Genomic DNA, 11,653 nt, shown 5'->3' with positions numbered 1-11,653 from the left:
TTTTTTTTGAATGGCAGTAATGTCACCAGGCTTTCTGCCATAGCTTTAGGACCATGAAACTTTGAAAATCTAGCAAGGCGTGGAAGTTCTGAAGGCCTGCAGTTCTGATATAGCAGTGCTCCCACTGATTGCTCCACACCTGAGGGATCCCAGGATGTGGTGGAAGAACAACCAGAACAAGTCTATGGTTGGCAGCCCTGAGATCCCCAGCTTAGTCATGTGGAGGGGCTAATATGGAGTTCACCAACTCTAAGATCTTCCTTCCTTTGAGTGACACACAACTCAGTAAGAAAGCATCTTTGCAGATTTAGTTAAAATGTGCTGAGTTTAAACACTCCTCTTGCTTTAGAAGCTAAACAAATTGTTACTCCAGTTTCAAAAGAAAATGTCATAATACACATACTCTGCATCTGAATTTGGGCCTGCTGATTGATTTTTAGATGAGACTATCCACTGGCTGTTAGGACTGTTGATAAGATAATCTCTGCACTGAGAGCCAGGAAATGTGTAATCTGTTTGGATGCCRCAATAACACATTCTTCCGAAACAAAGTAAGCATAAAGAAACAGGATTTAATACTCGTCATACTGGCATTTTTCCCCTTCTTTATTTACATGCTGTAACTCCAACCTGTAATTATAAAGACAGTGTGGAGGAGTCAGAGTGCTTGCTATAGTCTTTACATGCAAGTAATAGTTAATCTTGTAAACAATACCATAAAACTGCATTCTTGGGTAAAATAAGCAGGACTTCCCTTTTATTGTCATCTTAATTCTTGTATGTATATAATCTCTCCCCTAATCGCTCTTTCTTAGAGACAAATGTTATCAGGTGTTAGATCATTCAGCTTGTCATACCTGTTTCTCTTAACTTTTTTATATGAGAAATACATTAAGATTTGTCTGAAGGCATTACTTGTAATGTTTTTATTGTCATGCTTTCACTCTGTTTTCTTGAGGTGTGTACTCTTGAGTGTTTCTGTTAAGGTTGAAAACTTAGATGGTTATAAGCTTTCCGATAGATACTACTGTATGAAGTCCACACTAAATTAAACTTATGATATTATATAGGTACTAGTTCACTTTTCTTCCTCTGATTACTTGTCAATCTGTATTTTTTTTCCACTAGATCTTCCTCATCAAGTGCAGCTGAAGAGGATAAACCAAAATCAAAAAAACAAAAATCACAAAAAAAAGAAAAGAAAAAAGAAAAAAAGAATAAATCTAAGAAAGGAAAACATCACAAAAAGGAGAAAAAGAAGAGAAGAAAGGAAAAAAGTTCATCTTCTGATAGTTCAGACAGTTCTAGTAGTGACTGAGGTGCTGGCCTGTTTTTGCTTCTGCTTCCATTGAGACTAGGATGCTTTTCCTTTGAAATATAACCTATTTATGCTTTGCAATTCTGTTGTTTTAAAATGATACATATATATATTTTTGAAGAAATCTATTTGCAAATATCAGTGCTTCAGATTATTAAATGGATGATTTGGGAAAAGAATCTATTCTTCAAGTTTATTATTACCCAACCATGCGAGTTGGACTTGTTTGACTCATAGTTCAGTTTTATTACTTGTATTTTGAATCCTTTATCCTAAGATATGGCAAACTTCAGTTTGCAAGTAATTGTGTAGAAGGGTTCAGACTTAAATAGGCTTTGCATTGGAACTGTTAAATCAAATTTGGAAATTTAAATAAGACTTTCTATTATTTTATTCTTTAAATAAATGTTTTATATAACACTGTCTACCTATGTATACTATGCAATAAGTGCAAATGAGGGATAGTCTTTCCCAATAGTGTGAGTTGGGAGAGGGGAAAGAACAGGAGATAAGGACCTGATGGAGATTGCTCCTTCAAAGTAATCTTCTGAAATTGATCTAGTAATAGATTTTTGTAATATACAAATACACGTTCTTTTGGCAAGATCACTGTGTGAGTAATCTGAAAATAAACAAAAACAAACAGAACCTATGGATCTTTCATAGTCCTTCTGTTCTGCCTAGGTTCTGTTCTTTTGCATTTACAGCTACTTCATCTTTTTAAGAAGGATATAAAATGCCACTTCTTAACAGTAGAAACCTATGTAGCAAGATTGTTTACGATAATTTAAGTGCTGTATTTATATAGTATGTGTTGATTAATGCTTATACAAATCTAAACAGAGCAAACCCAAAGACTGACACTTGACAAGAATCTTGAAGTGTGCATTTATTCTAACAACCCCCCTGCACTGAAAACTTTTTTCCCCTTATGTAAATTAACAATCTATCCTATTGAAGTTGGTAATAAAATTTACCATTTGCTATAGAGGAGTTAGGATAAGCAAGTCAAAATTTTGTAAGACCTGGATGCCAGCGTGTTCAAATACCTTGCACCAGTATAAGGAACAGATTCAAAAAAGACAGACACACCTAAAATCTGCTCARCTCGAATGCATGTTACTATTCCTGGGATGTCTAAACCTCACATTGCCTGTATTTACATTTTCTTGAGAATTCCCTTCATGCCTGTAAATTTGTTTTTTGCTAAGGCATGGAACTGCTTCTGCCTGAGCAGCTAGGCATACAGCTGCTGCTTAAACTTCACAGCGGTCAAAAGATGAGGGAGAGTGACAYCTAAGCTTCCTTGAGAATGAAAGCTTTCATTCTTTATACCCACTTTATTTTTTTTCTAAGTAGGATAAAGCATTGACTCAGTACAAAAAGCTTTGTAAAGCTAGTATCTTAATTAATAGGCAATGCTACTTCTGCTGTTGAAGCTGTGATAGTAAACATCACACAGTGACAGATTCATGGAAGCTGCAGAACAGAGGAAAAATAATGTGTAACCTTCTAAGTAGGTCTTTCAGTAGAAGATGGAAAGAGTCTTTGCATCTGTTTTTCTTTGATCCGATCTCTAATTCTTAATGTTAGCACTATCATTTCTTGTGATGGGCTTGGATAATAAAGATTAGACTCCTTAATTAGCTGATGCCTGTACATAAGACAGAGAAGGAATAGTATAATAAGCATTTCTTTCTGCAGTACTAATTTAATGGCTTTTGTCACTCTTGTTCATTCTAGTTGTCTTAATGTTGCTGTGGCTATTAGTGGAGCTGCAGAGCAGGTAAAAAAAATTGTTTATTTTTAATTGGATTAGTTCCCTAAACCAATGATTCTGAAGAAGGCAACAGGGGAGTTGTGGGCTGCTTAGGCCAGTACTTTTGCCAAAGGAAATATTTAATCCAAGTCACAGCTTAAGATGCAACTCAGTGCATTTCCCCCCCCCCCCAAATGCTTCTTACTTAGTGGTATTTGAAGGGTTACTGGTGTTAGGGGAATTCAGAGTTCCAGTGTAGTTCTCCCACACTCTTATGTGGGCCTGTCAGCTCTGGAGAAGGGGTGTTTGTACCTTAAGTGATTTTGAAGGCTTCAGATATTTCATCTGAAAACGAAGAACCAAAGAGTTTTACTAAGCTTTACATAGCAGAATGACTGCATACCAGTATGACTGAAAAGTTTATTGCCCAAAACGTATTAGGGTTAGTATAGCTGTATGTATCAGTATAATTCGGCTCTTAAGTTATTTTTTAGTGACAAAGAGAAGGGATGGAGTCTTATAGTTTAGAAAGTAATTGGTTTAAACTTTAGTAGTGTTCCTTATGCTTCAGTGTAGTTTTAAATAGCCATTTTAGATTTTAGTTCTAATTGTTGAAATCAAAAGATTACCTGTCTAAATGATACTGCAATTACCTTTCATGTAACATTATAGCAATTCTACTTACAGTGATATTTTGTACAAAAACATAAGGCATAAATTTCAAAGTTCAGGTTTTACCACTTGTCAATAGCAAACATATTTTCATATCAGAAAAAAGCTTTTATAATATGAACAATTTAAATATCACTATTCTGTCAATTCATGTATTTATGTAACAGCAGAAATAATATCATATATCAATTTATTCAGGCCATGTTTCAGTTTATTTATAAAGAGGTACATTAGAGTCAGTGAACTTTGCCAYGGAAGTAAGATTTCAGGTATGTTAATGCTGTATGAAGGAAGTGCTGCAATGAACAATTCWCCACCACATTAGTATTTGCAAATCTTTAAAAGGTGATATAAAAATCTGTATTTTAGTGTTTTTCTTCTTTGATTTAGTCGTAACTTCTAATGAATCTGAAGCATTGTAACAAATGATACTGTTTCACCTGAGTCTCAGCCTGAACCTGAATCCCTACTCTAGTTTCAGAAAAAGAACTGACATTCAGAAGGTTTAGGTATCAGAAGAGGACTTCTGATTTTAAAACTCAGTCTTTTCTTTACTCCTATCAAGTGTTATTACCTTCAGTATTCATATATCACATTTCAAGGGCAATGCCTGACATAACTGATACTTACTCACAATCCCATGATATTAATTGTATACTTATTCCCAAACAAGCACCAAAGTCTTACACTAGGAAAGTGCTGCCGGTTACAGAATATGGACTATCTTCTCTTGTCAGCAGAACTCAGTTACAGGATCAAACATATTTTCAGAAGGAAAGACAAAAACAACACATACGAGCAGTCCTGGCATGTGGGGCAAGATCAAGAAATGAAATGAAGACAAGAGTAGATCCAACAGATAGAATAATGAAGGATTAACAACCTCCATACTCCTTACAAATAAGCTCCTGAATGCAGACCAACATCTGTGAATAGGCAGCAGGAAATGAAACTGATGCCTAGTCTTTCCTTCAGTCTTCTACCCAGATAGCAAGAAGAAAATGTGCATGTCTTCTGCAGTCCAGTTACTGGCTGGGGGACAAATTCTAGAGCATAAAATGTGCCAATGGTTGGATTCACTCTGAGAATTCTTTTTAAATCAAAAATGAATGAAGCTATTATCTTACAAATAGACAAAGAAAATACATATTCAGAACTACAAAAATAGCTTYACTATTCTCTGCAGCAAGTGAAACACTGCAAGAAACATGCTTTAATTTATGATGTCGAGTGTATGTACTTTTTTATGTATRTAGAGAAATACAGAGTTAATTAATTTCCACATGATCAGATACATTTGTATAACATCTTAATTTGGATACACTTCAGACTGGCAGGGAGGTTTTTATATTTAGACTTTGCTAGTGTTACATCTACATGCTTAGTGGTTATTCCGATCTGTAAAGACACTTCATCAACCAGAAAATACCTATTATCTTCATGATCTCTTAACTTTTGAAGTACTTGAGTTGCTACTAGCATCAAATTATGTATACAGCACTAAACCTTTAATACCAGTTTTCTAATTTATCAATATTAACAAATAAAATTGTCGTAATATGAAAGTCTATAATAAAAACAGTCTATTTAACAGAGTTCATTTGAACTCTAGCCATAATATTCAAAATACGACTAACTTGTTTACAGTTTTCTGCATAGGTTAAATATTTGTCCTACTGAGAAAATATACAGTACTCCTTAAAAAATGATAGAGAATGATTAATTCTTATTTATCAATATTTGATATAAATATCCTTGAGGCTTTAACTCAGTGTAATCATTTATAAAACATCCTGGCAGACTTTTGGCCATCAGAACACTTCAACAAAGAATTAATTAAGCAGAGCTATAAGAAACAGGACATGAATATTGCCTTAGCATCCCTCTGTCCCAGTAGCTACAGTAGCCAGAAGTAGCTACAAACCATCTCTATGGATCCCGAATTCTAAACTGCTGAGACAATACTATCCAGTAATATTCTGAAGATGAAGTTCACAAACCACAGTATTTATCTACATAGAACTCGATGCTTCATATTGTACAGTCTTTATCAAGATAGGGTAGGGGAAAAAATAAGGAAAGAATTTAAAGCTAATTCATTAGCTAGTAAACAAAACTATCCATACAAAGTTGGGAGCAAAATCTGCTTTTAGTCTGCTTTCCACAAGAACTGTTCTAACATAAAAGTTCTCTGTTGTCTATGCTCTAAGAATGTATTTGGCTAAGTGTCAGCTGTCTGGCTGATTAAAAAAAAAAAAAAAAAAAAAAAAAAAAAAAAAAAAAGACAGTATCAGAGCTCGCTTAAGTGGAATTCTTATTGTAAATTACTAAAATGTTATTAAGCATATATTATTGAAGAACAGTTTTTAAAAATAGCTTAGAAACTGTATTTTACAACAAGCATATCTTCCTACAAGTCAGACAATTCACATGAAGTGAATGGAATCTAAACCAAAGCCACTGAAAAGTATATGCCTTAAATGTAATTTTGTAGGAAATCAAAAGCTCTCAGAATTTTTTTCTTGCAGAATTTAATATGTGAATAACTTCTGATCATTTTAAGAATCAGTCTCAGTATCTCCCTGGTTAATAAGAACGTTCTTGTTTCTTCACAACATCAGTGTCAGAAGTACCAGATGAAGGGAAGAAACTTGAAAAGCTCTTTAATAGCTGCTCAGGATAGATTAYTCCTCCTTCCATATTCTGCCCTCTTCTGGTAAGATTGCTGTCAGCCACAATAGTTTTCCAAGTGGAAAGTTGAAATGCCAGTCAAAACTCCTGTTTTTTGTTTTTATTATTACTCTCTCTAAACCAAATACTGTCATGCCGGGGAACCATGAAAAACCTCTAGCATTGTAGTCTTTCTATCTTTAAAGTCTCTAGTTGGATRAGGAACTCAGGAATATATTTTTATAAGTAAAACAAAATAAGTATTTTCCCATTATAAATAATAGAGGAAAGGAGAAAAAATCTAAATAATCTATATGCCATAATCGAAACAGCTGTATAAAAGCTGCAGTTATTATACAAAACCAAAGCCATAATGTTTTTCAGATAGAAATATACATGTTTTTGTTTCTGCAATTATAGTATTCTACTATAYGAAAAGTGACTGAGTGATGTAAAATACTAATGTTAAGTTTTGCAAACACTAGGTCATTTACAAAATAAATAGTGCAAAGGAAGCAGTGACACATCAACAGTAAGTGGGATGACACCAGCTCATTAACATGTGCCTGGGAGAGAAATCAAATTCCAAGTACCTCATTATAGCCGGATGGACTAAGAGCTATCATGCCAAAAGGCTAGTAATAAAAATCAAGACCATACAATAGGATAGTATTTTATATATAATATATATATGTGTGTATATAAAAATATATATTTCTTAAATTATGCAAACAAGATATCATATTTTAGGACATAAAATTATAGATTGAATGCCAGACATCTGTTCTCTTATCAAATCAGTCAAACTCTTTGGCTTGAGTCTCTGAAAACAAGGTTTGGGAGATTGCGTGTTTAAACAAGAAAAATCAAAACAAAACACCCACTGAGAGAAGAGCTCAAATTGGTGATGTAACAGCTCACATGGARAAATTTAAATTAGGTAAAAAATTCCTAAAAATTAAGTAGAATCTGGTATTATATTGTGGTGCAATATTCCACCCTTGATGAGTTGTATATCATTTTAAAAAATGATCTCTGCTTATTTTGAGGATGACTCCATCACAGTAATTCAAAGTTGAAGACAGATGGTCCTAAGATGATGCAAAGAACAGCTGATCAACTTCAGCAACAAAATTCTATGTTTAAAATACTTGATCTTAAAGTATTTAGTATCCAGACCAGATCTGAGGAGAGGGGAGTTTCAAGACAGTTTGAAATGTAATAATGATACTAGTTTAACCTATGCTCCATGCTTATTTAAATCCTGCTGATTACTCATTTTTTCTCTTTTTTAAGTCATTTGTCATCTTACAGAAGGTTCACTAAAATCCATTAAAAATACCTATTTCTTTAGCCAAAGCAACTGTGAGCTATTTCCAGACTCATGAGGCTAACATAAATCATTTTGGTGGTAGTAGCAGCTCAAATTTTAAACAAAGTTTTGGTGCTCTGCTCTGTAGAAAAATTTGGTGTCAGCTCACAATGATACAATTATGCCTTAACTGATTCTGGACTCCATGCATTCCAAAGGATAACACTGACTTATATTTTACACATGTTTTATCATTTACAGATGTCTCTTATCTTTTACTTGTTTTCAAAAACAAAAGCATTACTCCTATCTCTCTCTTCACTTAATCATTCTTTTCACTCTTATCTCCCTTTTCTTCCACTCGCAGAAAAGGCATTTATTCTAAAACAGATGGCCTCCACTAGTTGTTCTAGTTAGTCTGAAAAGTATGAGTTATCTGTGATTTGGACATTAATTCTACTTGTTTAGAAAATAGATTAGGTGCAAAATTATTTGATTCATAATCCCAAACATTAATTTGGCTGAAATATTACAGATTAAAAAAAAAGGGTGGGGGGAAGGAAAAAAGGACTCATGGCAATTACAGATCAACACAACAACAAAAACCCCAAACTTGTAAAAACTGTCAGTCTACTGTGATAAGGCAGTAATTTAATTTTCCTTACAAGTAAAGAGTGCAGGCATATGTGACTATTAAATTTACAGTGCAGGCTTCAGTTCTCTATGCTTATGTTCAGAAAGGAGAGAGTTAACCTCTTGACTTGGGCTTAGATGAGAAATCTCTGGATATTTATACTTGTAAAACCTTGGGTTTTACAAACTTTCAAGAATTAAACAAGATAATTATTGCAGGGAAAAGAAAATCTATTTTTGAAGACAACAAGAAGAGTCAAATTATATACATTAATAATGAGCTGTCCAAAATCGGCTTCAGATAATTTATAATAGAAACCTTTTTAAGAAAACTATCAGACACTCAGATGTTGTTAAGTGCCTCAGACCTCAGAAATATCTGAGCAATTATCTTAAACTTTCCTAAAATTGCTTTTTTCYGAATAATTTTATTTCTGTATTTAGCTAACCAATATATTCTGGTTTGCTATAGAAACACTGAGTAGCCTGGCAGCAATTATTACAGGGGTACCTAAGTTTCCTTTTGAGGAGCTTCCTCAATTCAGACCAGCTCTTCTGGTGAGGTACTGGAATTCAAGAAGTTATTGTGTTAGTAAGCCCAACATCAGAATAAAAGAGGTCAGGAAGATGAGGAGGCTAGAGTTTTGCCTCTAAGGAGAGACTTGGTTGCTTGTGCCAGGGACTAGGAATGCATAGTACTGGAAGGAGGCTGAAACATTGGGATCTAACAAAAAATGTTTTCTTTTTTTAAGGTTTCCACCAATGAGAAGTTGCATACTTATTTCAAAGAAAAAAGAGCAGACTCTTAATCCTTCGAAAGATATGCTTTTTTAGATATAAAACCTTGAAATCCTCAAGAAAATCTGTTCTGTTACATTTAAATTCTACTAATTTGCTTTGCCAAACCTTTCCAAATCTCTAGGGTTCAGAACTTTAAATAATGTTCTGTTGTAGAAACAACTGTTGCCAGACGAGTTTCATGTGCAATTGCTGTTTCTACCGTTACTCTTCTCCTGAAAGAGATTAATGGTTTGAATCTGGAAAAAGAAGGCCAAATGCATGTTGCTCTTGGGATCAGCAACTTTTTCTTGCTCTCCTTTCCCCCCCCCCAGCTTCTGCAGCTTTATTACTTTTTCTTCTAAGTTGTAGCTCAGAAAAGATTAGCTTCTTTTCAATGCTGATAGTACAAACATTTTCTTTTTCCTATATGTCTAAAAAAATTCTCTAARTTAACCTGTAGAAAACAGGATCTGGGTAAACTAAAGGAAGAAAAACAGAGAAGAAACATTTCTGTTATAAAATGACTATAGGTGCAGATTACTCTTCATTTGATGGATAAAAATGAATTGCTATAGGAATGTTTAAAGGAAGAAAGAAAAAAAAAMCTTGACTTTTCACTTAGCAAAATACAGCTTGATAATGCCATGACCTTCCTAAGTATTAGGGAGATAGCAAGTAGACAACAAAGATGGAAAATTTAAAAGATAACATAATTATACAAACAGATATTAATTTTCCAATTTCCAGCCTAAATTTATTCTTGGGCAAAACTTTCTATATATCAAAGTTCCAGAAGAGCAAGAAATAAAAATTCTTAAATATGGAGCTTAGTAAATATAATAGATTGTATGAAGATGTGGTTGCATGAGACAGCAAGAGACTGGACAAATAGAATCAGATGGTCTTTCTGAGTCCAGGATTCCTGCTACTACTGATATTTAACTTCATAGAAAAAAAATCCAGGGATATAAATACAAATAAATAAAATAAGATAAAATTTATAGAGAATAGGAAATAAGGGGAAGTTTCAAGTACCAGTAAGGATAAAGGGAAAACACAACTACACTTGAAGAGATCAGAAACAACAGCAGAAATCAGTCAGAGAATCAACCGAAGAAAATCAGCCAGTTTGCACARCAGTAAATCTGAAGGAAGCTTAGCTGTGTCTTGTGTTTACAAAGTAGCTGCACAAAAAGCCTAGGCCTACATCCTTAAAGCTGTCCCATTACAGGGAGGGAAGTCATTAGTGTTGCACTCCTCAACTCAGATGTTGTGGAAACAACCAGTGTAAAAACTGGAAGAGTTCAGAGAGCCAAACGAAAAGTGTTTCAGACTAAAAACATGAGAATAGAACTGCAGAGTAGATTATGGCTATACTGAGAGCAGGATAACTTGGAAAAAAAATACTAGGGCAGGCAACCATCAACTAAGGAGAAAAGAGACASCTTTTAGTAGAGCATAACTGAGGTAGTAACTGTGACTTTAAAAATAGTACAGGGAAATAGAATGTCAGGAAAAAGATTTCCACTTTTTCTGYAAATTATTCAGCTGTGGAAAAAGCTTAAGGTCAGTATTTTCAACCTTTATCACTCTGCAATCCCTAAAAACATGTTAAATCCAGCTGGCTTTAGTCTGGCTTAGTTCTTACTGAAGCAGAAAGGGAAGGTTACATTGTTACTGCTGGCAAAAGRTAAGTGTTGCTGCCTGCAAGTTTGTGCCATCAAGGTCCAGAAACTTGAACAGGACCACGCTCTTACAAATCTATGCTAGAAATCTCTTCTGCCACCAGAGCAAGGCCACTCATGACTGAAAGACTGCAGAAATAACTCAGTCTCSTTAGCTTCTTTTGACCTCTTGCCATTAAGTTGGACAATAGGTATGATATCTCTTATGCAGATAATAAGGAATATCACCCTTAAACTGATAAAAGTCCATCAGATATTTTAAAGAGAGACATCAGTGTCACTGCCATTTATTCTTGAACTGAGATACAAGGTGATTATTGTCCACAAATAGAAAAAAAAAAAGACAGATTTTCTATGTAAAACACAAAATGAAGATTAAAGTAGGATTTAAAATTTCAATTTATACTTTACAATGGTATAAATAGTTCTGAGTKAACAGCATTAGCATTATTAAAGCAAAATACAAAAAGCCCAGAGAGCAGTAATAACATAGCACAGAAGTCACAAACAGCCACCTATAAAAACACTTCAACCAAGACGTCTTCTCCTGGCTAAGCCAGTGACAGTTCTGTGATTCTGCCTACAAAGAAGCACTTACGTTATGGAAGTAATATCTGCATAGAGGCAATTGCTGAGCTGATTGACAGTAAGTTGCACAGCATGTAGCAGCAGTTCTAGCTTAGCAGCACTTGTAGGAATTAAAGAACTGAAACTCTGAATATGAATGAGAGGAGTCAAAATAGAGGGCTATGAAGATCATGCCACTGGCAGTGCCTCCAGTGAGGCAGAAGATGGGCTAGAGTCCTCATTCATATAAGTGGTAA

The 11,653-nt window shown here is 34.3% G+C and overlaps 1 protein-coding gene across 1 annotated transcript in view; it reads left to right on the top strand.

Annotated features, from left to right (window-relative positions):
- SREK1IP1 (SREK1 interacting protein 1) overlaps window positions 1-1,741 on the top strand; it is a 10,033-nt gene extending 8,292 nt beyond the window's left edge. Inside the window, exon 5 of the mRNA XM_085322422.1 lies at window positions 1,129-1,741. Within this exon, the coding sequence (XP_085178548.1) occupies window positions 1,129-1,318 (190 nt within the window). The 3' untranslated portion in view covers window positions 1,319-1,741. The remainder of the gene's footprint in view (window positions 1-1,128) is intronic.
- The last annotated feature ends 9,912 nt before the right edge of the window (window positions 1,742-11,653 follow it).

This window comes from Rhea americana, unplaced genomic scaffold (assembly GCF_003343005.1).
Source record: "Rhea americana isolate MKP2758 unplaced genomic scaffold, rheAme1 scaffold_77, whole genome shotgun sequence".
NCBI lineage: Eukaryota > Metazoa > Chordata > Aves > Rheiformes > Rheidae > Rhea > Rhea americana.
This window is presented reverse-complemented; position numbering and strand designations above follow the sequence as displayed.